The 24,940-nt window shown below is 47.8% G+C and overlaps 1 protein-coding gene and 3 non-coding genes across 5 annotated transcripts; all 4 read left to right on the top strand.

The window, feature by feature from the left end:
• Positions 1–3,930: 3,930 nt before the first annotated feature.
• Positions 3,931–9,619, top strand: LOC112236625 (60S ribosomal protein L10). 2 transcript variants are annotated; one of them, XM_042299876.1, is made up of 6 exons: positions 3,931–4,032; positions 5,317–5,375; positions 6,395–6,502; positions 7,127–7,265; positions 8,801–8,963; positions 9,282–9,619. In XM_042299876.1, exons 1-6 carry the CDS (start codon positions 4,010–4,012, stop codon positions 9,435–9,437), a joined length of 648 nt encoding a protein of 215 aa, XP_042155810.1. In that variant the 5' UTR covers positions 3,931–4,009; the 3' UTR covers positions 9,438–9,619. The 2 variants fall into 2 exon arrangements, with proteins under 2 accessions (XP_042155810.1, XP_042155809.1); XM_042299875.1 differs by lacking the exon at positions 3,931–4,032 and adding an exon at positions 4,106–4,182.
• Positions 6,102–6,234, top strand: LOC112236630. The gene has a single exon (XR_002951255.1). It is a non-coding gene; the product is annotated as a small nucleolar RNA SNORA70 (small nucleolar RNA).
• Positions 7,298–7,430, top strand: LOC121839713. Its single transcript, XR_006079188.1, has one exon. It is a non-coding gene; the product is annotated as a small nucleolar RNA SNORA70 (small nucleolar RNA).
• Positions 9,078–9,210, top strand: LOC112236631. The gene has a single exon (XR_002951256.1). It is a non-coding gene; the product is annotated as a small nucleolar RNA SNORA70 (small nucleolar RNA).
• Positions 9,620–24,940: the final 15,321 nt, after the last annotated feature.

The following is a 24,940-nucleotide window of genomic DNA, read 5'->3' as shown; positions in this document are numbered from 1 at the left end:
CTAGTTGGTTAACCTGGGTCTACTCTAGTTAGTTAACCTGGGTCCACTCTAGTTAGTTAACCTGGGTCCACTCTAGTTGATTAACCTGGGTCTACTCTAGTTGGTTAACCTGGGTCCACTCTAGTTGGTTAACCTGGGTGGTTAACCTCTAGTTAGTTAACCTGGGTCCACTCTAGTTAGTTAACCTGGGTCCACTCTAGTTAGTTAACCTGGGTCCACTCTAGTTGGTTAACCTGGGTCCACTCTAGTTAGTTAACCTGGGTTAGTTAACCTGGGTCCACTCTAGTTGATTAACCTGGGTCTACTCTAGTTGGTTAACCTGGGTCCACTCTAGTTGGTTAACCTGGGTCCACTCTAGTTGGTTAACCTGGGTCCAGTCTAGTTGGTTAACCTGGGTCCAGTCTAGTTGGTTAACCTGGGTCTACTCTAGTTAGTTAACCTGGGTCCACTCTAGTTAGTTAACCACTCCAGGACCTTGAGATGCTTCTTACGGAGCCACTCCTTAGTTGCCCTGGCTGTGTGTTTCGGGTCATTGTCATGCTGGAAGACCCAGCCACGACCCATCTTTAATTCTCTTACAGAGGGAAGGGGGTTGTTGGCCAAGATCTCGCGATACATGGCCCCATCCATCCTCCCCTCAATACGGTGCAGTCGTCCTGTCCCGTTCGCAGAAAAGCATCCCCAAAGAATGATGTTTCCACCTCCATGCTTCACGGTTGGGATGGTGTTCTTGGGGTTGTACTCATCCTTCTTCTTCCTCCAAACACGGCGAGTGGAGTTGAGACCAAAAAGCTCTATTTTTGTCTCATCAGACCACATGACCTTCTCCCATTCCTCCTCTGGATCATCCAGATGGTCATTGGCAAACTTCAGACGGGCCTGGAAATGCGCTGGCTTGAGCAGGGTGACCTTGCGTGCGCTGCAGGATTTTAATCCATGACGGTGTAGTGTGTTACTAATGGTTTTCTTTGAGACTGTGGTCCCAGCTCTCTTCAGGTCATTGACCAGGTCCTGCCGTGTAGTTCTGGGCTGATCCCTCACCTTCCTCATGATCATTGATGCCCCACAAGGTGAGATCTTGAATGGAGCCCCAGACCGAGGGTGATTGACCGTCATCTTGAACTTCTTCCATTTTCTATTAATTGCGCCAACAGTTGTTGCCTTCTCACCAAGCTGCTTGCCTATTGTCCTGTATCCCATCCCAGCCTTGTGCAGGTCTACAATTCAACCCTGATGTCCTTACACAGCTCTCTGGTGTTGGCCATTGTGGAGAGGTTGGAGTCTGTTTGATTGAGTGTGTGGACAGGTGTCTTTTATACAGGTAACGAGTTCAGACAGGTGCAGTTAATTCAGGTAATGAGTGGAGAACAGGAGGGCCTCGTAAAGAAAAACTAACAGGTCTGTGAGAGCCGGAATTCTTACTGGTTGGTAGGTGATCAAATACTTATGTCATGCAATAAAATGCTAATTAATTACTTAAAAATCATACAATGTGATTTTCTGGATTTTTGTTTTAGATTCCGTCTCTCACAGTTGAAGTGTACCTACGATAAAAATTACAGACCTCTACATGCTTTGTAAGTAGGAAAACCTGCAAAATCGGCAGTGTATCAAATACTTGTTCTCCCCACTGTATGTGGATATATTTACCCAAAAAATATATGGGGGATTGGAAATGATGCAGACAATTACATTGATGGAAGCAACAATCTTTCCTCAATATTAAGCTGATCCACCACTAAAAAAAAAGTTACAATTAATAAAATAAAATAAACGGCCTCTAGCTGCCACATTGAGTGCTATTACCATCAAGTAGGCTTGGGTTTTGCATTGAGGACGGGGGTGGCAGATGGTTGTAATCCCGTGACTCTAGATCAGAAGGTCCCAGAACCCGTTCCCAGACCCTGACCCTTACCTTAACCATGCATAACCCTATCCCAGACCTTAACCATTACCTTAACCATTCATAACCCTATCCCAGACCTTAACCATTACCTTAACCATGCATAACCCTATCCCAGACCTTAACCATTACCTTAACCATGCATAACCCTATCCCAGACCCTGACCCTTACCTTAACCATGCATAACCCTATCCCAGACCTTAACCATTACCTTAACCATTCATAACCCTATCCCAGACCTTAACCATTACCTTAACCATGCATAACCCTATCCCAGGCCTGTTCACACCGCTACCATCCAGAAGGCGAGGTCAGTACAGGTGCACACTACACACACTGTCTCTATGCACGCTGACGGGGCCCTACACACTACACACACTGTCTCTATGCACGCTGACGGGGCCCTACACACTACACACACTGTCTCTATGCACACTGACGGGGCCCTACACACTACACACACTGTCTCTATGCACGCTGACGGGGCCCTACACACTACACACACTGTCTCTATGCATGCTGAGGGGGCCCTACACACTGACGGGGCCCTACACACTACACACACTGTCTCTATGCACACTGACGGGGCCCTACACACTACACACACTGTCTCTATGCACGCTGACAGGGCCCTACACACTACACACACTGTCTCTATGCATGCTGAGGGGGCCCTACACACTGACGGGGCCCTACACACTACACACACTGTCTCTATGCACACTGACGGGGCCCTACACACTACACACACTGTCTCTATGCACAGGGCCCTACACACACTGACAGGGCCCTACACACTGACGGGGCCCTACTCCAACACAAACACACTACACACACTGTCTCTATGCACGCTGACGGGGCCCTACACACTACACACACTGTCTCTATGCACGCTGACGGGGCCCTACACACTACACATACTGATACTCTAACACACACACAGGGCCCTACACACACACTACACATAGGGCCCTACTCCAACACACACACAGGGCCCTACACACTACACACACTGATACTCCACACACACACACACACACAGTGCCCTACACACTACACACACTGATTCTCCAACACACACACAGGGCCCTACACACACTGATACTCCAACACACACACAGGGCCCTACACACTACACACACTGTCACCTCCATCACTCCAGTATTCCTGCACATGTAAATATGATATTGGAACTGTGTATAGTTTGCTTACTTACTTTATTGTGTAGTTCATATTTCTTATTCCTCATGTTTTGTTTTGTAGTGATACATTGGTATTGATTACAGCATTGTTGGGTTTTGAGTTTGCAAGAAATGCATTTCACTGTACTTGTGTATGTGTCATTAAAACTTGAAATGTGTTATAGATCTGTCATTATCATTGAAAGTCTAAGATGCAGTAGATCTACTCTATGTGTTATAGATCTGTCATTATCATTGAAAGTCTAAGAAGCAGTAGATCTACTCTATGTGTTATAGATCTGTCATTATCATTGAAAGTCTATTGTAGAATTCCATTCATTCCTATGGGGAGGACTGATCCACCTGGGGAGTTCCAATATGGCCATCTGGTGGCTTCAAATCCCCTCACTTGCCAATACATAGCAATTAAAATGTTATTAAATAACACCACTGTCGGGGGATCCAAACTAATTTTACCGACACTTTCCTCGTCCTCACCTCATCTCATCCTACATTTTGGTGATCCCCTTGAATGTTCATGTTGCTTGTTCCATGTTCCCAGTAAAACTACCTTTCCCGTTATGCTCCACGGTAGGCTAGTTATTGCGGAGAAAATTTTACAGCCATCATATTCAATTTAAAATACACGATTACTAACCATATTTCACGTGTGACACCAAAAGTGTTTACCCAAATCAAAAATATAACCGGAGTGTTTTTATCCTAATTCTCCAGGCGAAGCGTCCGTATGACGCACCGGATGTCTCTCTGACTTCCTTTCCTCCTTTCGGTGAGTTCGTGTTCACATGGCGGTGTCTGCCTCTCTTCAAAACATTCTACAAACTCTACCATCTTTCTAGCGTATAACCTCCGTTTCCTTTCGTAATAAGTGTCTGTTTTGTGTTATTTATACAGATTGCAGCTATGGGTCGCCGGCCAGCCCGATGGTGAGGTTTTTTGTCACATGATTTTTTTTAGCTCGGGATTGAAGTATGTCGCTGGATGAAAATGCAAAATGGAGGATATGTCCGCACCATGTGCATTAATGATCCAGCTACCTATATTTGGTCTGTTACACAATTGTCGACGAGGTCACGGTCAGTCACTTAGGTAGTAACATGGTGTTGAATGTAGCTCGTTGGCATTTAGATTGGAGACTTTTATCTCCCTCACCAACTTCAAACATCTGCTATCTGAGCAGTTAACCGATCGCTGCAGCTGTACATAGCCTATTGGTAAATAGCCCACCCAATTTTACCTACCTCATCCCCATACTGTTTATATTTATTTACCTTTCTGCTCTTTTGCACACCAATATCTCTACCTGTACATGACCATCTGATCATTTATCACTCCAGTGTTAATCTGCAAAATTGTAATTATTCTCCTACCTCCTCATGCCTTTTGCACACATTGTATATAGACTCCCCCCTTTGTTTTCTACTGTGTTATTGACTTGTTCATTGTTTACTCCATGTGTAACTCTGTGTTGTCTGTTCACACTGCTATGCTTTATCTTGGCCAGGTCGCAGTTGTAAATGAGAACTTGTTCTCAACTAGCCTACCTGGTTAAATAAAGGTGAAATTTAAAAAAAGTTACTCGTTGGTAGGCTAACCGCTAATGGCATAAACCAGCATAGTTAACTAGCCATTGAAGCCTGTCCGTGGCTGAACGGTTATAAAGGTTATTAGTATCGTACATCGGCCTGTGATTACACAGCATATAACGTTGTTTTTTACCAAACAGTATAAAAATGCATGAACATGTGTAAACATCCTTAGTATCATTTGAACTGACTTCATCACACACCTGCAGTGTATTTAGCCAATCAGTCTGCAGTGTGGTTCTGGTGTATAATTGCAGCAGACAGTACCTGTTTGCCTATGAAGCCCGCTGGGAGGTGTTGGCCCTGAGACACAACCGACTGACTAGGTTGCCTTCACACCCTGAAACATGGCTGTACTGGCTGGGTCGCCTTCACACCCTGAAACATGGCTGTACTGGCTGGGTCGCCTTCACACCCTGAAACATGGCTGTACTGGCTGGGTCGCCTTCACACCCTGAAACATGGCTGTTTCTGCAGGACCGCTGATCACTTAAATGACCTTTTCCTGTGTTCAATGTAAAAGGCAGCTGATATAACCACTTGACAAACCAAACATTGAAAGGTGACGGCATGGTACTGTAGCTGGTCAGCAGATAATTGTTTCAAGCCATCTCTCTCCCACAGCTATCGCTACTGCAAGAACAAGCCCTACCCCAAGTCCCGCTTCTGTCGCGGTGTGCCTGGTAAACCCCTTTTCCTTACTTTCTCCTCTCCTTGGTTATTCCCCAATACCCACTCAGACATGCCTTGAACAGTGATGTGCAGACATGGCCGTAATCGTATCCGCAGGTTGATAGATCGGATGATACTCGTGATCGGGGAAAAAAATGTTATCTACTTATATGCTTAAGTAGATGTTTGCAAAATGACCCCAAAACATCTTCCTGCATGTTTCTAGACCAAACAAACAGCAGGTTAGGGGGGGGGGTCTGACCAGTGTTTGTATCAACTCACAGCGGGCGGACAAGTTTTCATCGGTCCAAATGAGCGTAGGCGTTTCATATTTCCCCTCCCCTCGCCCTGCTGGTTAGATATTATGCACATTGATAGCTTGATATCAAACGTCCTCGCCATGTGAGTTGTTATAGTAGCAGGCAGCAGAAATCTGAACGATCAGACCGAAAACATGCAAGGAAAAGTGATATTATGAGTAGACAGAGATACAGCATCACTCTGTCCAATCAGAGGTGCGTGATCAACGCACAGCCCGCCCTTCTCTTTATAGACAGGCAAACTAGCCAGTTGTTATCCTTTACCATGCACTAAGACAGTATAGTTTAGACACCGTTACTGACTGACATCAGAAAGATACTTGCTGGCTCCTGGATAATTACAAAAAAAATAATTCTGAAAATTGCCCATATGCTACGATACTAGTTCTGTCCGACTACTCGGCACTGTGTTCTGAACTGCAGCTCATTAATCTGACCAGTCTCGCTGCCGTGCGGTTCTGGTGTTCAATGGCTGCAGACAGTGACTCTGTGGTTGTGTATGAGGCCAGCTGGGAGGTGCTGGCCCCTTTAAGGGACCGCTGAAACAAAACATGACCTGTTTATGCTGAACTACAGAGGGAATTGGCTGTTTTGTATGTCCGCTTGATATCTTAAAGAAATTACACTCAGACCTACGTCAACTATTCCCTGTATGTAATGTGCTCTGCTCTCTGTCCCCTCCTGTATGTAATGTGCCCTGCTCTCTGTAGATCCTAAGATCAGGATCTTTGACCTGGGCAGGAAGAAGGCCAGGGTGGATGAGTTCCCTCTGTGTGGTCACATGGTCTCTGACGAGTACGAGCAGCTGTCCTCTGAAGGTGAGGGCACAGGTCATCTCTGGGGCACACATCACAAAAACATGTTGTCTTCTGAAAGGCTAGGTTGGATCTAATTTCACATTCATGTACTGTCTAAATCTCTCCATCTCCTCTGTAGCTCTGGAGGTAGCCTGTGTTAACTCTCCCATCTCTCCTCTGGAGGCAGCCTGTATTAACTCTCCCATCTCTCCTCTGGAGGTAGCCTGTGTTAACTCTCCCATCTCTCCTCTGGAGGCAGCAGCCTGTGTTAACTCTCCCATCTCTCCTCTGGAGGCAGGTCCCATCCTCTGGAGGTATTCTGTGTTAACTCTCCCATCTCTCCTCTGGAGGAGGTATTCTGTGTTAACTCTCCCATCTCTCCTCTGGAGGACTGTGTTAACTCTCCCATCTCTCCTCTGGAGGAGGTATTCTGTGTTAACTCTCCCATCTCTCCTCTGGAGGCAGCCTGTGTTAACTCTCCCATCTCTCCTCTGGAGGCGGCAGCCTGTTTACACTCTCCCATCTCTCCTCTGGAGGTAGCCTGTTTACACTCTCCAATCTCTCCTCTGGAGGCGGCAGCCTGTTTACACTCTCCCATCTCTCCTCTGGAGGTAGCCTGTTTACACTCTCCCATCTCTCCTCTAGCTCTGGAGGCAGCCCGTATCTGTGCCAACAAGTACATGGTGAAGACTTGTGGAAAAGACGGCTTCCACATCCGGGTCCGCCTGCACCCCTTCCATGTCATCCGTATCAACAAGATGTTGTCCTGCGCTGGGGCTGACAGGTACAGCACTGTTCTAAACTCCTAAAACACACCTGCAGCTTATTAAGCCGACCAGTCCCGCTGACGTGCGGTTCTGGTGTGCAATGGCTGCAGACAGTGACTCTGTGGTTGTGTATGAGGCCAGCTGGGAGGTGCTGGCCCCTTTAAGGGACCGCTGAAACAACGCTTTACAACTGGTGCTGCCGTGCGTCAAACCAGGACTGACTGGGCTGGGGGTTGTAGACCGGGACTGACTGGGCCGGGGGTTGTGGACCGGGACTGGCTGACTGGGACGGGGGTTGTAGACCGGGACTGACTGACTGGGGGGTTGTAGACTGGGACTGACTGACTGGGGGGTTGTAGACCGGGACTGACTGACTGGGGGGTTGTGGACCGGGACTGACTGACTGGGGGGGGTTGTGGACCCTGACTGACTGGGGGGTTGTGGACCGGGACTGACTGACTGGGCCGGGGGGGTTGTGGACCCTGACTGACTGGGGGTTGTGGACCGGGACTGACTGGCTGGGCGGGGCGGGGTTGTAGGCCGGGACTGACTGGCTGGGCCGGGGGGTTGTGGGCCGGGACTGACTGGGGGGTTGTGGACCGGGACTGACTGACTGGGGGGGGTTGTGGACCGGGACTGACTGGGGGGTTGTGGACCGGGACTGACTGACTGACTGGGCTGACTGACTGGGCTGGGTCGGGGGGGGGGGTTGTGGACCGGGACTGACTGGCTGGGGGGTTGTGGACCGGGACTGACTGGCTGGGCCGGGGCGGGGTTGTGGGCCGGGACTGACTGGCTGGGCCGGGGCGGGGTTGTGGGCCGGGGCTGACTGGCTGGGCCGGGGTGGGGGCTGACTGGCTGGGCGGGGCGGGGTTGTAGGGGCTGACTGGCTGGGCCGGGCGGGGTTGTAGGCCGGGGCTGACTGGCTGGGCCGGGCGGGGTTGTAGGCCGGGGCTGGCTGGCTGGGCCGGGGGTGGGTTGTAGGCCGGGACTGGCTGACGGGGGGGGGGTGTAGACCCTGACTGACTGGGCCGGGGGTTGTGGGCCGGGACTGATTGGGCCGGGGGGTTGTAGACCGGGAATGACTGGGCCGGGGGGGTTGTAGGCTGGGACTGATTGGGCCGGGGGGTTGTAGACCGGGACTGACTGACTGGGGGGGGGGTTGTGGGTAATATGAACAAGGTGCTGCTCCATGTCAATGACCAGCCTCTGGTCAACAGTAGTGCACTGTAGAGAATGGGGCGCCATGTGGCCATGGTCAACAGTAGTGTACTGTAGAGAATGGGGCGCCATGTGGCCATGGTCAACAGTAGTGTACTGTAGAGAATGGGGCGCCATGTGGCCATGGTCTTGGCCGTTGCTGTATTTGGGTAATTAGCATTAGTGTTTTACTGTAAATGCAGAATGTGTTCAAAATGACCCTGAGTCTGGTTCCTCTCCAGGTTTCTCCTCTAGTTTCCCTGGTCTCTGCTTGCTGTAAAGCACAATAACTATTCCTTGTCAGTAATGTGTTTCCTGTAGTAATGAGACGTGTTTTGTTCTGTGTTTCTAGGCTCCAGACAGGGATGCGTGGTGCGTTCGGTAAACCCCTGGGCACCGTGGCCCGTGTTAGAATCGGTCAGGTGATCATGTCTGTCCGCACCAAGGCCAGCAACAAGGAGCACATTATCGAGGCTCTCCGCAGAGCCAAGTTCAAGTTCCCTGGGCGCCAGAAGGTAACACTGAATATACATTTGAAATGCGGACACTTGTATGAGTAGCTACACACTGGGGTGGATATATAGATGAGATTTGAAGGTCTTAAACACTCATTGTGCACTGTTAGACCCCTGCAGCTCATTAATCTGACCAGTCCTGCTGCAGTGCGGTTCTGGTGTTCAATGGCTGCAGACAGTGACTCTGTGGTTGTGTATGAGGCCAGCTGGGAGGTGCTGGCCCCTTTAAGGGACTGCTGAGACAACTATATTTCCTTCACTGAGAAAAATGGTTGCCTCTGGATAACATCTGGTCACTCTCTCCTTTCTCTCTCCCAGATCCACATGTCAAAGAAGTACGGCTTCACTAAGTTCAACGCGGTAGACTTTGATCAAATGATGGCTGAAAAGCGTGTGATTCCTGATGGCTGTGGGGTGAAGTACATCCCTTCGACTGGTCCTCTGGCTCGCTGGAAGAAGATTCACGCCATCTAGACACCCAAATACAGACGGTCTAGACAGGTTCAACATCCCATAGGATGCCTGTCTGGTCCTCTGGCTCGCTGGAAGAAGATTCACGCCATCTAGACACCCAGGACAGGCACAGAAGCATCCAAGAGATCAGAGACATGGAGGAGGAACAACTAGCCAATAAAAGTGCATTGTTGAATATAAAACTGACCTGAGTTGCCTTCCGTTATTCTGAGCTTCACTGCTGATTTCAGATGACTTGAAGGTTGTGGGTAAGATTAGTTAAGTACTAGTGTTAAAATAACTGACGCCTTAATTTCTGTGAAGCGGGTGATCTCATGTCACAGCATTTCTAAAGCGCTCTGCACCAGAGGCTCTGGTTGACACCTAGTGTATGTTCTGTTAGTCAACAATGCATGTCGGTGTAGTTGCTGGTGTAACAGAGTTTTAGGCCTGACTAATACAGTGTCTCACAAACTAGGGGTTGCGAGAAACAAACAATTTGACTTGATTCATAGGTCAGTCACCTCTGGTAGATGTGGTTCTGATCAACTACTTTGTTTTATTTCTACATGTGGTGTTTTAAGGTACAACAAATGACCCCATCACTGAAAGATGACTCTGGGAAACTTGTCTGGTTTCCCTCTACCATAACTAAGCTCAAATCAAATTTTATTTGTCACATACACATGGTTAGCAGCAGATGTTAGTGCGAGTGTAGCGAAATGCTTCTATTTCCGACAATGCAGTAATAACCAACAAGTAATCTAACTAACAATTCCAAAACTACTACCTTATAGACACAAGTGTAAGGTGATAAAGAATATGTACATAAAGATATGAATGAGTGATGGTACAGGACGGCATAGGCAAGATACAGTAGATGGTATTGAGTACAGTATATACATATGAGATGAGTATGTAAACAAAGTGGCATAGTTAGTGGCTAGTGATACATGTATTACATATGGATGCAGTAGATGATATAGAGTACAGTATCAACATATGCATATGAGATGAACAATGTAGGGTATGTAAACATATAAGGTAGCATTGTTTAAAGTGGCTAGTGATTCATTTCCCATCAATTCCCATGATTAAAGTGGCTGGAGTAGAGTCAGTGTCAGTGTCAGTGTGTTGGCAGTAGCCACTCAATGTTAGTGGTGGCTGTTTAACAGTCTGATGGCCTTGAGATAGAAGCTGTTTTTCAGTCTCTCGGTCCCAGCTTTGATGCACCTGTACTGACCTCGCCTTCTGGATGATAACGGGGTGAACAGGCAGTGGCTCGGGTGGTTGTTGTCCTTGATGATCTTTATGGCCTTCCTGTGACATCGGGTGGTGTAGGTGTCCTGGAGGGCAGGTAGTTTGCGCCCGGTGATGCGTTGTGCAGACCTCACTACCCTCTGGAGAGCCTTACGGTTGTGGGCGGAGCAGTTGCCGTACCAGGCGGTGATACAGCCCGACAGGATGCTCTCGATTGTGCATCTGTAGAAGTTTGTGAGTGCTTTTGGTGACAAGCCGAATTTCTTCAGCCTCCTGAGGTTGAAGAGGCGCTGCTGCGCCTTCCTCACGATGCTGTCTGTGTGAGTGGACCAATTCAGTTTGTCTGTGATGTGTATGCCGAGGAACTTAAAACTTACTACCCTCTCCACTACTGTCCAGTCGATGTGGATAAGGGGTGCTCCCTCTGCTGTTTCCTGAAGTCCACAATCATCTCCTTTGTTTTGTTGACGTTGAGTGTGAGGTTATTTTCCTGACACCACACTCCGAGGGCCCTCACCTCCTCCCTGTAGGCCGTCTCGTCGTTGTTGGTAATCAAGTACTAGTGTTAAAATAACTGACGCCTTAATTTCTGTGAAGCGGGTGATCTCATGTCACAGCATTTCCCCCTCCCACTGCGCCGGACTCAGGACAGTGGGAGGGAGACATGATCTCTTCTGCACATGACCCTTTCTGATGCCCTTCAGACCACTTCAGATTTAAATAGTGTCTAAAGTACTGACTTGTAAATACTGTCACAACCCAAAATAAAAGTAAACATTGGCTGTTGATTACATCACCTAAGTCATCTAAATGGGGTAACGGGCCAATGATTGCCAACTCCCGGACTGCCAGAAATTTAGCAAAACAAATGTTCTTTTCTGAGCATCTTTTCCCAAGTTCCCACAGATGTGTTAATTATTAAAGTTGCCATTTAAAGTCTATATAGGGCAGCAGCCTCTGTGCTATTGATGCCTATTTAGCAGTCTGATAGCCGTGAGATAGAAGCCTGTTTTTCCCAGTCTCTCAGTCCACGCTTTGATGCACCTGTACGGGTGTTGTGTTCTGCCCAACGCATCACCGGGGGAAAACTACCTGCCCTCCAGGACACCTACAGGATCCGATGGCACAGGAAGGCCAAGAAGATCATCAAGGACAACAACCACCCGAGCCACTGTCTGTTCACCCCGCTATCATCCAGAAGGCGATGTCAGCCTCTGGAGAGCCCTGTGGTTGGGTCTAGGGGTGTGCGATAATAATTTAGTTGAGTTATATTTGCTTTCTTGGGTACAGGAACAATGGTGGCCATCTTAAAGCATGTGGGGACAGCAGCCTCGGATAGGGAGAGATTGAATAACACTGGTCTGCGCATGCTCTGAGGACGCGGCTAGGGATGCCGTCTGGGCCGGCCTTGTGAGGGTTAACACACTTAAATGTCGCGTTGGCCACCGAGAAGGAGAGCCCACAGTCCTTGGTAGCGGGCCGCATTCGTGGCACTGTGTTGTCCTCAAAGCGGGAGAAGAAGGTGTTTAGCTTGTCTGGAAGCAAGACGTCGGTATCTGCGATGTGGCTGGTTTTCCTTTTGTAGTTCGTGATTGTCTGTAGACACATATGTCTCATGTCTGAGCCGTTGAATTGAGACTCCACTTTGTCTCTATACTGATGTCTCGAAGTCCAAAGAAGTAAAAATAGAAGCCGGAGGAAGGAGAGATGACAAGAAAGGAATTCAGTTTACTGTTTTAACTGTGGATTAATTGTCAGAGTAGAGGACCTTGTGCATTTCAGGTAAAATTACAACCCAATGTTTATATCCCAGCTAAATTGCCATAAATGTTTAATGCTTTTCGACATGTCCCCAAATTAATATAATTGGTTCAGAGTTGTTTTGATATTTTAACCTGCATGACTTGATCATGTCTGGTGTGGGGATAAAAAAAAAATAAACATGCGCGCGATGGCGCATGCAGGCACTTCCAGTTTGGCCAGCCTGTTAGACTATAGCCTACAACTAGTAATACCACAGAGTGGTGGGCCCTGTTAGACTAGTAATACCACAGAGTGGTGGGCCCTGTTAGACTACAGCCTACAACTAGTAATACCACAGAGTGGTGGGCCCTGTTAGACTAGTGATACCACAGAGTGGTGGGCCCTGTTAGACTAGTGATACCACAGAGTGGTGGTCCATGTTAGACTAGTAATACCACAGAGTGGTGGGCCCTGTTAGACTAGTAATACCACAGAGTAGTGGGCCCTGTTAGACTAGTAATACCACAGAGTGGTGGGCCCTGTTAGACTAGTAATACCACAGAGTGGTGGGCCCTGTTAGACTACAGTCTACAACTAGTAATACCACAGAGTGGTGGGCCCTGTTAGACTATAGTCTACAACTAGTAATACCACAGAGTGGTGGGCCCTGTTAGACTAGTAATACCACAGAGTGGTGGGCCCTGTTAGACTACAGTCTACAACTAGTGATACCACAGAGTGGTGGGCCCTGTTAGACTATAGCCTACAACTAGTAATACCACAGAGTGGTGGGCCCTGTTAGACTATAGTCTACAACTAGTAATACCACAGAGTGGTGGGCCATGTTAGACTAGTAATACCACAGAGTGGTGGGCCCTGTTAGACTATAGCCTACAACTAGTGATACCACAGAGTGGTGGGCCCTGTTAGACTACAGCCTACAACTAGTAATACCACAGAGTGGTGGGCCCTGTTAGACCATTGTCTACAACTAGTGATACCACAGAGTGGTGGGCCCTGTTAGACTAGTAATACCACAGAGTGGTGGGCCCTGTTAGACTAGTGATACCACAGAGTGGTGGTCCATGTTAGACTAGTGATACCACAGAGTGGTGGGCCCTGTTAGACTACAGCCTACAACTAGTAATACCACAGAGTGGTGGGCCCTGTTAGACTAGTAATACCACAGAGTGGTGGGCCCTGTTAGACTATAGCCTACAACTAGTGATACCACAGAGTGGTGGGCCCTGTTAGACTATAGTCTACAACTAGTAATACCACAGAGTAGTGGGCCCTGTTAGACTATAGCCTACAACTAGTAATACCACAGAGTGGTGGGCCCTGTTAGACTATAGTCTACAACTAGTAATACCACAGAGTGGTGGGCCCTGTTAGACTAGTAATACCACAGAGTGGTGGGCCCTGTTAGACTAGTAATACCACAGAGTGGTGGGCCCTGTTAGACTAGTGATACCCCAGAGTGGTGGGCCCTGTTAGACTAGTGATACCACAGAGTGGTGGTCCATGTTAGACTATAGCCTACAACTAGTAATACCACAGAGTGGTGGGCCCTGTTAGACTATAGCCTACAACTAGTAATACCACAGAGTAGTGGGCCCTGTTAGACTAGTAATACCACAGAGTGGTGGGCCCTGTTAGACTACAGTCTACAACTAGTGATACCACAGAGTGGTGGGCCCTGTTAGACTACAGCCTACAACTAGTAATACCACAGAGTGGTGGGCCCTGTTAGACTAGTAATACCACAGAGTGGTGGGCCCTGTTAGACTATAGCCTACAACTAGTAATACCACAGAGTGGTGGGCCCTGTTAGACTAGTGATACCACAGAGTGGTGGGCCCTGTTAGACTACAGCCTACAACTAGTAATACCACAGAGTGGTGGGCCCTGTTAGACTATTGTCTACAACTAGTGATACCACAGAGTGGTGGGCCCTGTTAGACTAGTAATACCACAGAGTGGTGGGCCCTGTTAGACTATAGCCTACAACTAGTAATACCACAGAGTGGTGGGCCCTGTTAGACTAGTAATACCACAGAGTGGTGGGCCCTGTTAGACTATAGCCTACAACTAGTAATACCACAGAGTGGTGGGCCCTGTTAGACTACAGTCTACAACTAGTAATACCAGAGTGGTGGGCCCTGTTAGACTACAGCCTACAACTAGTAATACCACAGAGTGGTGGTCCATGTTAGACTATAGCCTACAACTAGTGATACCACAGAGTGGTGGGCCCTGTTAGACTAGTGATACCACAGAGTGGTGGTCCATGTTAGACTAGTGATACCACAGAGTGGTGGGTCCTGTTAGACTAAAGCCTACAACTAGTGATACCACAGAGTGGTGGGCCCTGTTAGACTATAGTCTACAACTAGTAATACCACAGAGTGGTGGGCCCTGTTAGACTAGCCTACAACTAGTAATACCACAGAGTAGTGGGCCCTGTTAGACTAGTGATACCACAGAGTGGTGGGCCCTGTTAGACTAGTGATACCACAGAGTGGTGGTCCATGTTAGACTAGTGATACCACAGAGTGGTGGTCCATGTTAGACTAGTGATACCACAGAGTGGTGGTCCATGTTAGACTAGTGATACCACAGAGTGGTGGTCCATGTTAGACTAGTGATACCACAGAGTGGTGGTCCATGTTAGACTACAGCCTACAACTAGTGATACCACAGGGTGGTGGGACCTGTTAGACTAGTAATACCACAGAGTGGTGGGCCATGTTAGACTACAGCCTACAACTAGTAATACCACAGAGGGGTGGGACCTGTTAGACTAGTAATACCACAGAGTGGTGGGCCCTGTCAAACTAGTAATACCACAGAGTGGTGGGCCCTGTCAGACTAGTAATACCACAGAGTGGTGGGCCCTGTTAGACTATAGCCTACAACTAGTGATACCACAGAGTGGTGGTCCATGTTAGACTAGTGATACCACAGAGTGGTGGTCCATGTTAGACTAGTGATACCACAGAGTGGTGGTCCATGTTAGACTAGTGATACCACAGAGTGGTGGTCCATGTTAGACTCTAGCTTACTGCAAACTACTGCTGTTTGTTCCTGAACTGGCCGAATGGCAGGGCTTAATGGCGTAGAGGTGGATCAGGGACTCACCAGCAGCAAGAGCGACCTCATTGATGTATACAGAGAAGAGAGTCGGTCCAAGAATTGAACCCTGTGGCACCCCCATAGAGACTGCCAGAGGTCCGGACAGCAGACCCTCCGATTTGACACACTGAACTCTATCAGAGAAGTAGTTGGTGAACCAGGCGAGGCAATTATTTGAGAAACCAAGGCTGTCGAGTCTGCCGATGAGGATGTGGTGATTGACAGAGTCGAAAGCCTTGGCCAGATCAATGAATACGGCTGCACAGTAATGTTTCTTATCGATGGCGGTTAAGATATCGTTTAGGACCTTGAGCGTGGCTGAGGTGCACCCATGACCAGCTCTGAAACCAGATTGCATAGCAGAGAAGGTATGGTGAGATTCGAAATGGTCGGTAATCTGTTTGTTGACTTGGCTTTCGAAGACCTTAGAAAGGCACGGTAGGATAGATATAGGTCTGTAGCAGTTTGGGTCAAGAGTGTCCCCCCTTTGAAGAGGGGGATGACCGCAGCTGCTTTCCAATCTTTGGGAATCTCAGACGACACGAAAGAGAGGTTGAACAGGCTAGTAATAGGGGTGGCAACAATTTCGGCAGATAATTTTAGAAAGAAAGGGTCCAGATTGTCTAGCCCGGCTGATTTGTAGGGGTCCAGATTTTGCAGCTCTTTCAGAACATCAGCTGAATGGATTTGGGAGAAGGAGAAATGGGGAAGGCTTGGGCGAGTTGCTGTTGGGGGTGCAGTGCTGTTGTCCGGGGTAGGAGTAGCCAGGTGGAAAGCATGGCCAGCCGTAGAAAAATGCTTATTGAAATTCTCAATTATAGTGGATTTATCAGTGGTGACAGTGTTTCCTATCCTCAGTGCAGTGGGCAGCTGGGAGGAGGTGTTCTTATTCTCCATGGACTTTACAGTGTCCCAGAACTTTTTTGAGTTAGTGTTGCAGGAAGCAAATTTCTGCTTGAAAAAGCTAGCCTTGGCTTTTCTAACTGCCTGTGTATAATGGTTTCTAGCTTCCCTGAACAGCTGCATATCACGGGGGCTGTTCGATGCTAATGCAGAACGCCATAGGATGTTTTTGTGTTGTTTAAGGGCAGTCAGGTCTGGGGAGAACCAAGGGCTATATCTGTTCCTGGTTCTAAATTTCTTGAATGGGGCATGCTTATTTAAGATGGTTTGGAAGGCATTTTTTAAAAATACCCAGGCATCCTCTACTGACGGGATGAGATCAATATCCTTCCAGGATACCCCGGCCAGGTTGATTAGAAAGGCCTGGGAGCGTTTGACAGTGATGAGTGGTTGTCGTTTGACCGCTGACCCATTACGGATGCAGGCAATGAGGCAGTGATCGCTGAGGTCTTGGTTGAAGACAGCAGAGGTGTATTTAGAGGGCAAGTTGATTAGGATGATATCTATGAGGGTGCCCGTGTTTAAGGCTTTGGGGAGGTACCTGGTAGGTTCATTGATCATTTGTGTGAGATTGAGGGCATCAAGCTTAGACTGTAGGATGGCTGGGGTGTTAAGCATGTTCCAGTTTAGGTCACCTAGCAGCACGAGCTCTGAAGATAGATGGGGGGCAATCAGTTCACATATGGTGTCCAGAGCACAGCTGGGGGCAGAGGGTGGTCTATAGCAGGTGGCAACGGTGAGAGACTTGTTTTTAGAGAGGTGGATTTTTAAAAGTAGAAGTTCAAATTGTTTGGGTACAGACCTGGATAGTAGGACAGAACTCTGCAGGCTATCTTTGCAGTAGATTGCAACACCGCCCCTTTGGCAGTTCTATCTTGTCTGAAAATGTTGTAGTTTGGAATTAAAATTTCTGAATTTTTGGTGGTCTTCCTAAGCCAGGATTCTGACACAGCTAGAACATCCGGGTTGGCTGAGTATGCTAAAGCAGTGAATAGAACAAACTTAGGGAGGAGGCTTCTAATGTTAACATGCATGAAACCAAGGCTATTACGGTTACAGAAGTCATCAAACGAGAGCGCCTGGGGAATAGGAGTGGAGCTAGGCACTGCAGAGCCTGGATTCACCTCTACATCGCCAGAGGAACATAGGAGGAGTAGAATAAGGGTACGGCTAAAAGCTATGAGAATTGGTCGTCTAGAACGTCTGGAACATAGAGTAAAAGGAGGTTTCTGGGGGCGATAAAATAGCATCAAGGTATAATGTACAGACAAATGTATGGTAGGATGTGAATACAGTGGAGGTAAACCTAGGTATTGAGTGATGAAGAGAGAGATATTGTCTCTAGAAACATCATTGAAACCAGGAGATGTCATTGCATGTGTGGGTGGTGGAACTAATAGGTTGGATAAGGTATAGTGAGCAGGACTAGAGGCTCTACAGTGAAATAAGCCAATAAACACTAACCAGAACAGCAATGGACAAGACATATTGACATTAAGGAGAGGCATGCTTAGTCGAGTGATCAAAAGGGTCCAGTGAGTGGAGAGGTTGGTTGGTGATTTAGACAGCTAGCCAGGCCATCGGTAGCAAGCTAGCATACGATGGAGGTCTGTTGTTAGCCACCTCTTGCGTTCCGTCAGTAGATTAGTGGGGTTCCGTGTGGTAGAGGGGATTAATCCAAATCACACAACAACAACAAAAATAAAAACAATAGCTATAGTTATAGAGGCCCAAGAAGAAAACATAATAATAATAAAAATAAATAAATTGTCCGATTGTCTATTCAGATAGCAGCCGGTAAGACAGCTAACGGTTAGCAGGCCGCAGATGGGCGTTCAGGTAACGTCGCGACGGAGGAGCCAGCCGGATCTCCTTCGGGTAGATAACGTCGACAGTCCAGTTGTGAAGGCCCGGTGGGGCTCCGCCTAGGCAGTAAAACGGGTCCGGATAGGTGACTGCAGCCCAGGAGTGATTGATGGAACTCAGGAGTGATTGACGGAGCTGGCTAGCTCCGGAATAATTGATGTTTGCTCCGGAATCGACGAAGGCCGATAGTCACACGGATAGCAGCTAGCTAGCTGTGAGATCCGGGTATGAATGTCCAGAGAGCAGTCGAAATCCAGGGACATGGAGAGAAAAATTGGTCCGGTATGTTCCGTTCCGAGCCGCGCTGCGCCGTACAGAACTGGCGATAGATTTTCGAGCTAAAGGATAGCTGATGACCACAAACCGTGGTTAGCTGAATACTAACGATTTGCCAGTAAAGGAGCTAACTAGCTTCTGAACTAGCTTCTGGATTAGCTTCTGGCTAGCTTCTGGCTAGTTTCAGGCTAGCTTCTTGGAGTTTCTGGCTAGCTTCTTGGAGGATTACAGATTTGAGGTAAATAATACTTTTTTATAAATATAAATTGGTGAGGCGGGTTGCAGGAGAGTGTTTTGAAGACGAGTTGATGGAAAATAAAAATAAAATGTATGTGAAAAAAAAGTTGTAAATATATATATATACACAGGACACGACAAGACGAGGACAAAAGACGTCTGAACTGCTATGCCACCTTGGAGCGAATAATCAAAAACTACACTGCTCAAAAAAATAAAGGGAACACTAAAATAACACATCCTAGATCTGAATGAATGAAATATTCTTATTACTTATACTTTTTTCTTTACATAGTTGAATGTGCTGACAACAAAATCACACAAAAATGATCAATGGAAATCAAATTTATCAACCCATGGAGGTCTGTATTTGCAGGCTGATCCAACTTTGATGTAATGTCCTTAAAACAAGTCAAAATGAGGCTCAGTAGTGTGTGTGGCCTCCACGTGCCTGTATGACCTCCCTACAACACCTGGGCATGCTCCTGATGAGGTGGCGGATGGTCTCCTGAGGGATCTCCTCCCAGACCTGGACTAAAGCATCCGCCAAGTCCTGGACAGTCTGTGGTGCAACGTGGCGTTGGTGGATGGAGCGAGACATGATGTCCCAGATGTGCTCAATTGGATTCAGGTCTGGGGAACGGGCGGGTCAGTCCATAGCATCAATGCCTTCCTCTTGCAGGAACTGCTGACACACTCCAGCCACATGAGGTCTAGCATTGTCTTGCATTAGGAGGAACCCAGGGCCAACCGCACCAGAATATGGTCTCACAAGGGATCTGAGGATCTCATCTCGGTACCTAATGGCAGTCAGGCTACCTCTGGCGAGCACATGGAGGGCTGTGCGGCCCCCAAAGAAATGTCACCCCACAACATGACGACCCACCCCGCCAAACCGGTCATGCTGGAGGATGTTGCAGGCAGCAGAACGTTCTCCACTGTGTCTCCAGACTCTGTCACGTCTGTCAAATGTGCTCAGTGTGAACCTGCTTTCATTTGTGAAGAGCACAGGGCGCCAGTGGCAAATTTGCCAATCTTGGTGTTCTCTGGCAAATGAAAAACGTCCTGCACAGTGTTGGGCTGTAAGCACAACCCCCACCTGTGGACATCGGGCCCTCATACCACGCTCATGGAGTCTGTTTCTGACCGTTTGAGCAGACACATGCACATTTGTGGCCTGCTGGAGGTCATTTTGCAGGGCTCTGGCAGTGCTCCTCCTTGCACAAAGGCAGAGGTAGCGGTCCTGCTGCTGGGTTGTTGCCCTCCTACGGCCTCCTCCACGTCTCCTGATGTACTGGCCTCCTGGTAGCGCCTCCGTGCTCTGGACACTACGCTGACAGACACAGCAAACCTTCTTGCCACAGCTCACATTGATGTGCCATCCTGGATGAGCTGCACTACCTGAGCCACTTGTGTGGGTTGTAAACTCCGTCTCATGCTACCACTAGAGTGAAAGCACCGCCAGCATTCAAAAGTGACCAAAACATCAGCCAGGAAGCATAGGAACTGAGAAGTGGTCTGTGGTCCCCACCTGCAGAACCACTCCTTTATTGGGGGTGTCTTGCTAATTGCCTATCATTTCCACCTGTTGTCTATTCCATTTGCACAACCACATGTGAAATGTATTGTCAATCAGTGTTGCTTCCTAAGTGGACAGTTTGATTTCACAGAAGTGTGATTGACTTGGAGTTACATTGTGTTGTTTAAGTGTTCCCTTTATTTTTTTGAGCAGTGTATCTATATCATGCGCCAAAACTGAACGGAACGAGCCACTATGCAGGATATCTGCTTTGATTGAAACAAAATACAAAAAGGCTAGTAGTTAATTAAAACCATCTGCTTTGATTCGCTCACGAAACAATCATTTAATATCTAAATGTATATTCCTATGAAACTGATCAATAAAATCATTGGCATGGAGATGCAGTTTGGACGTTAAACGTGAAGAATTTGCCTATCATTCCCGATGGACAGTGATGATGGCCTATTTCTAAATTAGATATGCCTAACATGGCGTTTGAGGGTTTTAAAAATAGACCAATTGGAGTATACATTTGATGTATATTCTAAATTATAGGCTATTCAAATGGCTGCATCTCTCGGTACCAACTTTAATGAAGGAAATTACGACATAAAAAAAATCATACACCACTGATCATCGGACGTCACAGATAATATTACTGTTTCCCACAGTAGACGCACGGTCGCGCCGCCGTCTCACGGTGCAGACCGATTTACGTGCGGGCTGGGATCTCCGACAGCGTCAGGAGGGAATTCACTAAAAGCAACAGATTACAAGCTAAATCCTTTACCGTCCAGATGTTGATATTGATCCTGGTGATGAATGTTGTCCCCTTGAATATTAGCTTTGTCTGTTGACAGGCAGTGTCCGCTGGAGGATGAAGTGAAGGAGATGGAGGGATGAGAAGAGAAACACTTCATCCATGCCTTGAAGTTGCCATAAAATTGTTTCGATTAATTCAACTGTTGAGCCTACCTTGATAAATGATGAACAGGCCTATATTTGACATCGTTTTTTAAGGAAGGAACCCCCAGGTAGAGAAGCTGTTGGTACTGTAACAGGTAATGACTGTCCAAGTGATCGTCAATAAATATCCCCCTACTGTTGACCAATCGCAGACGAGGGAGCATAGATTCAGGCTACGGACTTCGGCCTCGAGAAAAATGTGTGGCGAACATGTCCTCATAATATATGAGTGTTCTGGCCGGGAAGCATGCGGACCCTTACTCTCTCTCTTCCCAGTACCACTCTCTCTCTTCCCAGTACCACTCTTCCTCTCTTCCCAGTACCACTCTCTCTCTTCCCAGTACCACTCTCTCTCTTCCCAGTACCACTCTTCCTCTCTTCCCAGTACCACTCTCTCTCTTTCCAGTACCACTCTTCTTCTCTTTCCAGTACCACTCTTCTTCTCTTTCCAGTACCACTCTTCTTCTCTTTCCAGTACCACTCTTCCTCTCTTTCCAGTACCACTCTTCCTCTCTTTCCAGTACCACTCTTCTTCTCTTTCCAGTACCACTCTTCTTCTCTTTCCAGTACCACTCTTCCTCTCTTTCCAGTACCACTCTTCTTCTCTTCCCAGTACCACTCTTCTTCTCTTTCCAGTACCACTCTTCCTCTCTTCCCAGTACCACTCTTCCCAGTACCACTCTTCCTCTCTTTCCAGTACCACTCTTCCTCTCTTCCCAGTACCACTCTTCCTCTCTTCCCAGTACCACTCTTCCCAGTACCACTCTTCCTCTCTTCCCAGTACCACTCTTCCTCTCTTCCCAGTACCACTCTTCCTCTCTTCCCAGTACCACTCTTCTTCTCTTCCCAGTACCACTCTTCTTCTCTTCCCAGTACCACTCTTCCTCTCTTCCCAGTACCACTCTTTCCAGTACCACTCTTCTTCTCTTCCCAGTACCACTCTTCTTCTCTTTCCAGTACCACTCTTCCTCTCTTCCCAGTACCACTCTTCCTCTCTTTCCAGTACCACTCTTCCTCTCTTTCCAGTACCACTCTTCCTCTCTTCCCAGTACCACTCTTTCCAGTACCACTCTTCTTCTCTTTCCAGTACCACTCTTCCTCTCTTTCCAGTACCACTCTTCTTCTCTTCCCAGTACCACTCTTCCCAGTACCACTCTTCTTCTCTTCCCAGTACCACTCTTCCTCTCTTTCCAGTACCACTCTTCCTCTCTTCCCAGTACCACTCTTTCCAGTACCACTCTTCTTCTCTTCCCAGTACCACTCTTCCCAGTACCACTCTTCTTCTCTTCCCAGTACCACTCTTCCTCTCTTTCCAGTACCACTCTTCTTCTCTTTCCAGTACCACTCTTCTTCTCTTCCCAGTACCACTCTTCTTCTCTTCCCAGTACCACTCTTCCTCTCTTTCCAGTACCACTCTTCCTCTCTTTCCAGTACCACTCTTCCTCTCTTTCCAGTACCACTCTTCCTCTCTTTCCAGTACCACTCTTCTTCTCTTTCCAGTACCACTCTTCCACTCTTTCCAGTACCACTCTTCTTCTCTTCCCAGTACCACTCTTCCTCTCTTTCCAGTACCACTCTTCTTCTCTTTCCAGTACCACTCTTCTTCTCTTCCCAGTACCACTCTTCCTCTCTTTCCAGTACCACTCTTCCTCTCTTCCCAGTACCACTCTTCTTCTCTTCCCAGTACCACTCTTCCTCTCTTTCCAGTACCACTCTTCTTCTCTTCCCAGTACCACTCTTCCTCTCTTTCCAGTACCACTCTTCTTCTCTTCCCAGTACCACTCTTCCCAGTACCACTCTTCCTCTCTTCCCAGTACCACTCTTCCTCTCTTTCCAGTACCACTCTTCCTCTCTTTCCAGTACCACTCTTCCTCTTTCCAGTACCACTCTTCCTCTCTTTCCAGTACCACTCTTCCTCTCTTCCCAGTACCACTCTTCCTCTCTTTCCAGTACCACTCTTCCTCTCTTCCCAGTACCACTCTTCTTCTCTTCCCAGTACCACTCTTCTTCTCTTCCCAGTACCACTCTTCTTCTCTTCCCAGTACCACTCTTCCTCTCTTCCCAGTACCACTCTTCCTCTCTTCCCAGTACCACTCTTCCTCTCTTTCCAGTACCACTCTTCCTCTCTTTCCAGTACCACTCTTCTTCTCTTTCCAGTACCACTCTTCTTCTCTTCCCAGTACCACTCTTTCCAGTACCACTCTTCCTCTCTTCCCAGTACCACTCTTCTTCTCTTCCCAGTACCACTCTTTCCAGTACCACTCTTCTTCTCTTCCCAGTACCACTCTTCTTCTCTTCCCAGTACCACTCTTCTTCTCTTTCCAGTACCACTCTTCTTCTCTTCCCAGTACCACTCTTTCCAGTACCACTCTTCCTCTCTTCCCAGTACCACTCTTCTTCTCTTCCCAGTACCACTCTTTCCAGTACCACTCTTCTTCTCTTTCCAGTACCACTCTTCTTCTCTTCCCAGTACCACTCTTCTTCTCTTCCCAGTACCACTCTTCTTCTCTTTCCAGTACCACTCTTCCTCTCTTCCCAGTACCACTCTTCTTCTCTTTCCAGTACCACTCTTCCTCTCTTCCCAGTACCACTCTTCCTCTCTTACCAGTACCACTCTTTCCAGTACCACTCTTCTTCTCTTCCCAGTACCACTCTTCCTCTCTTACCAGTACCACTCTTTCCAGTACCACTCTTCCTCTCTTTCCAGTACCACTCTTCTTCTCTTCCCAGTACCACTCTTCCTCTCTTTCCAGTACCACTCTTCCTCTCTTTCCAGTACCACTCTTCCTCTCTTACCAGTACCACTCTTCCCAGACCACTCTTCCTCTCTTACCAGTACCACTCTTCCCAGTACCACTCTTCCTCTCTTACCAGTACCACTCTTCCCAGTACCACTCTTCCTCTCTTTCCAGTACCACTCTTCTTCTCTTTCCAGTACCACTCTTCCTCTCTTCCCAGTACCACTCTTCCTCTCTTTCCAGTACCACTCTTCCTCTCTTTCCAGTACCACTCTTCCTCTCTTTCCAGTACCACTCTTCCTCTCTTTCCAGTACCACTCTTCCTCTCTTTCCAGTACCACTCTTCCCAGTACCACTCTTCCTCTCTTTCCAGTACCACTCTTCCTCTCTTTCCAGTACCACTCTTCCTCTCTTCCCAGTACCACTCTTCCTCTCTTCCCAGTACCACTCTTCCTCTCTTTCCAGTACCACTCTTCCTCTCTTCCCAGTACCACTCTTCTCTCTTTCCAGTACCACTCTTTCCAGTACCACTCTTCCTCTCTTTCCAGTACCACTCTTCCCAGTACCACTCTTCCTCTCTTTCCAGTACCACTCTTCCTCTCTTCCCAGTACCACTCTTCTTCTCTTCCCAGTACCACTCTTCTCTCTTCCCAGTACCACTCTTCCTCTCTTCCCAGTACCACTCTTCCTCTCTTCCCAGTACCACTCTTCCTCTCTTCCCAGTACCACTCTTCCTCTCTTTCCAGTACCACTCTTCCTCTCTTTCCAGTACCACTCTTCCTCTCTTCCCAGTACCACTCTCTCTCTTCCCAGTACCACTCTTCCTCTCTTCCCAGTACCACTCTTCTTCTCTTCCCAGTACCACTCTTCTTCCTTCC

Source organism: Oncorhynchus tshawytscha, linkage group LG16, assembly GCF_018296145.1.
Source record: "Oncorhynchus tshawytscha isolate Ot180627B linkage group LG16, Otsh_v2.0, whole genome shotgun sequence".
Taxonomy (NCBI): Eukaryota; Metazoa; Chordata; class Actinopteri; order Salmoniformes; family Salmonidae; genus Oncorhynchus; species Oncorhynchus tshawytscha.
Note: the sequence above shows the minus strand (reverse complement) of the source record. Positions and strands in the feature narration are given on the sequence as shown.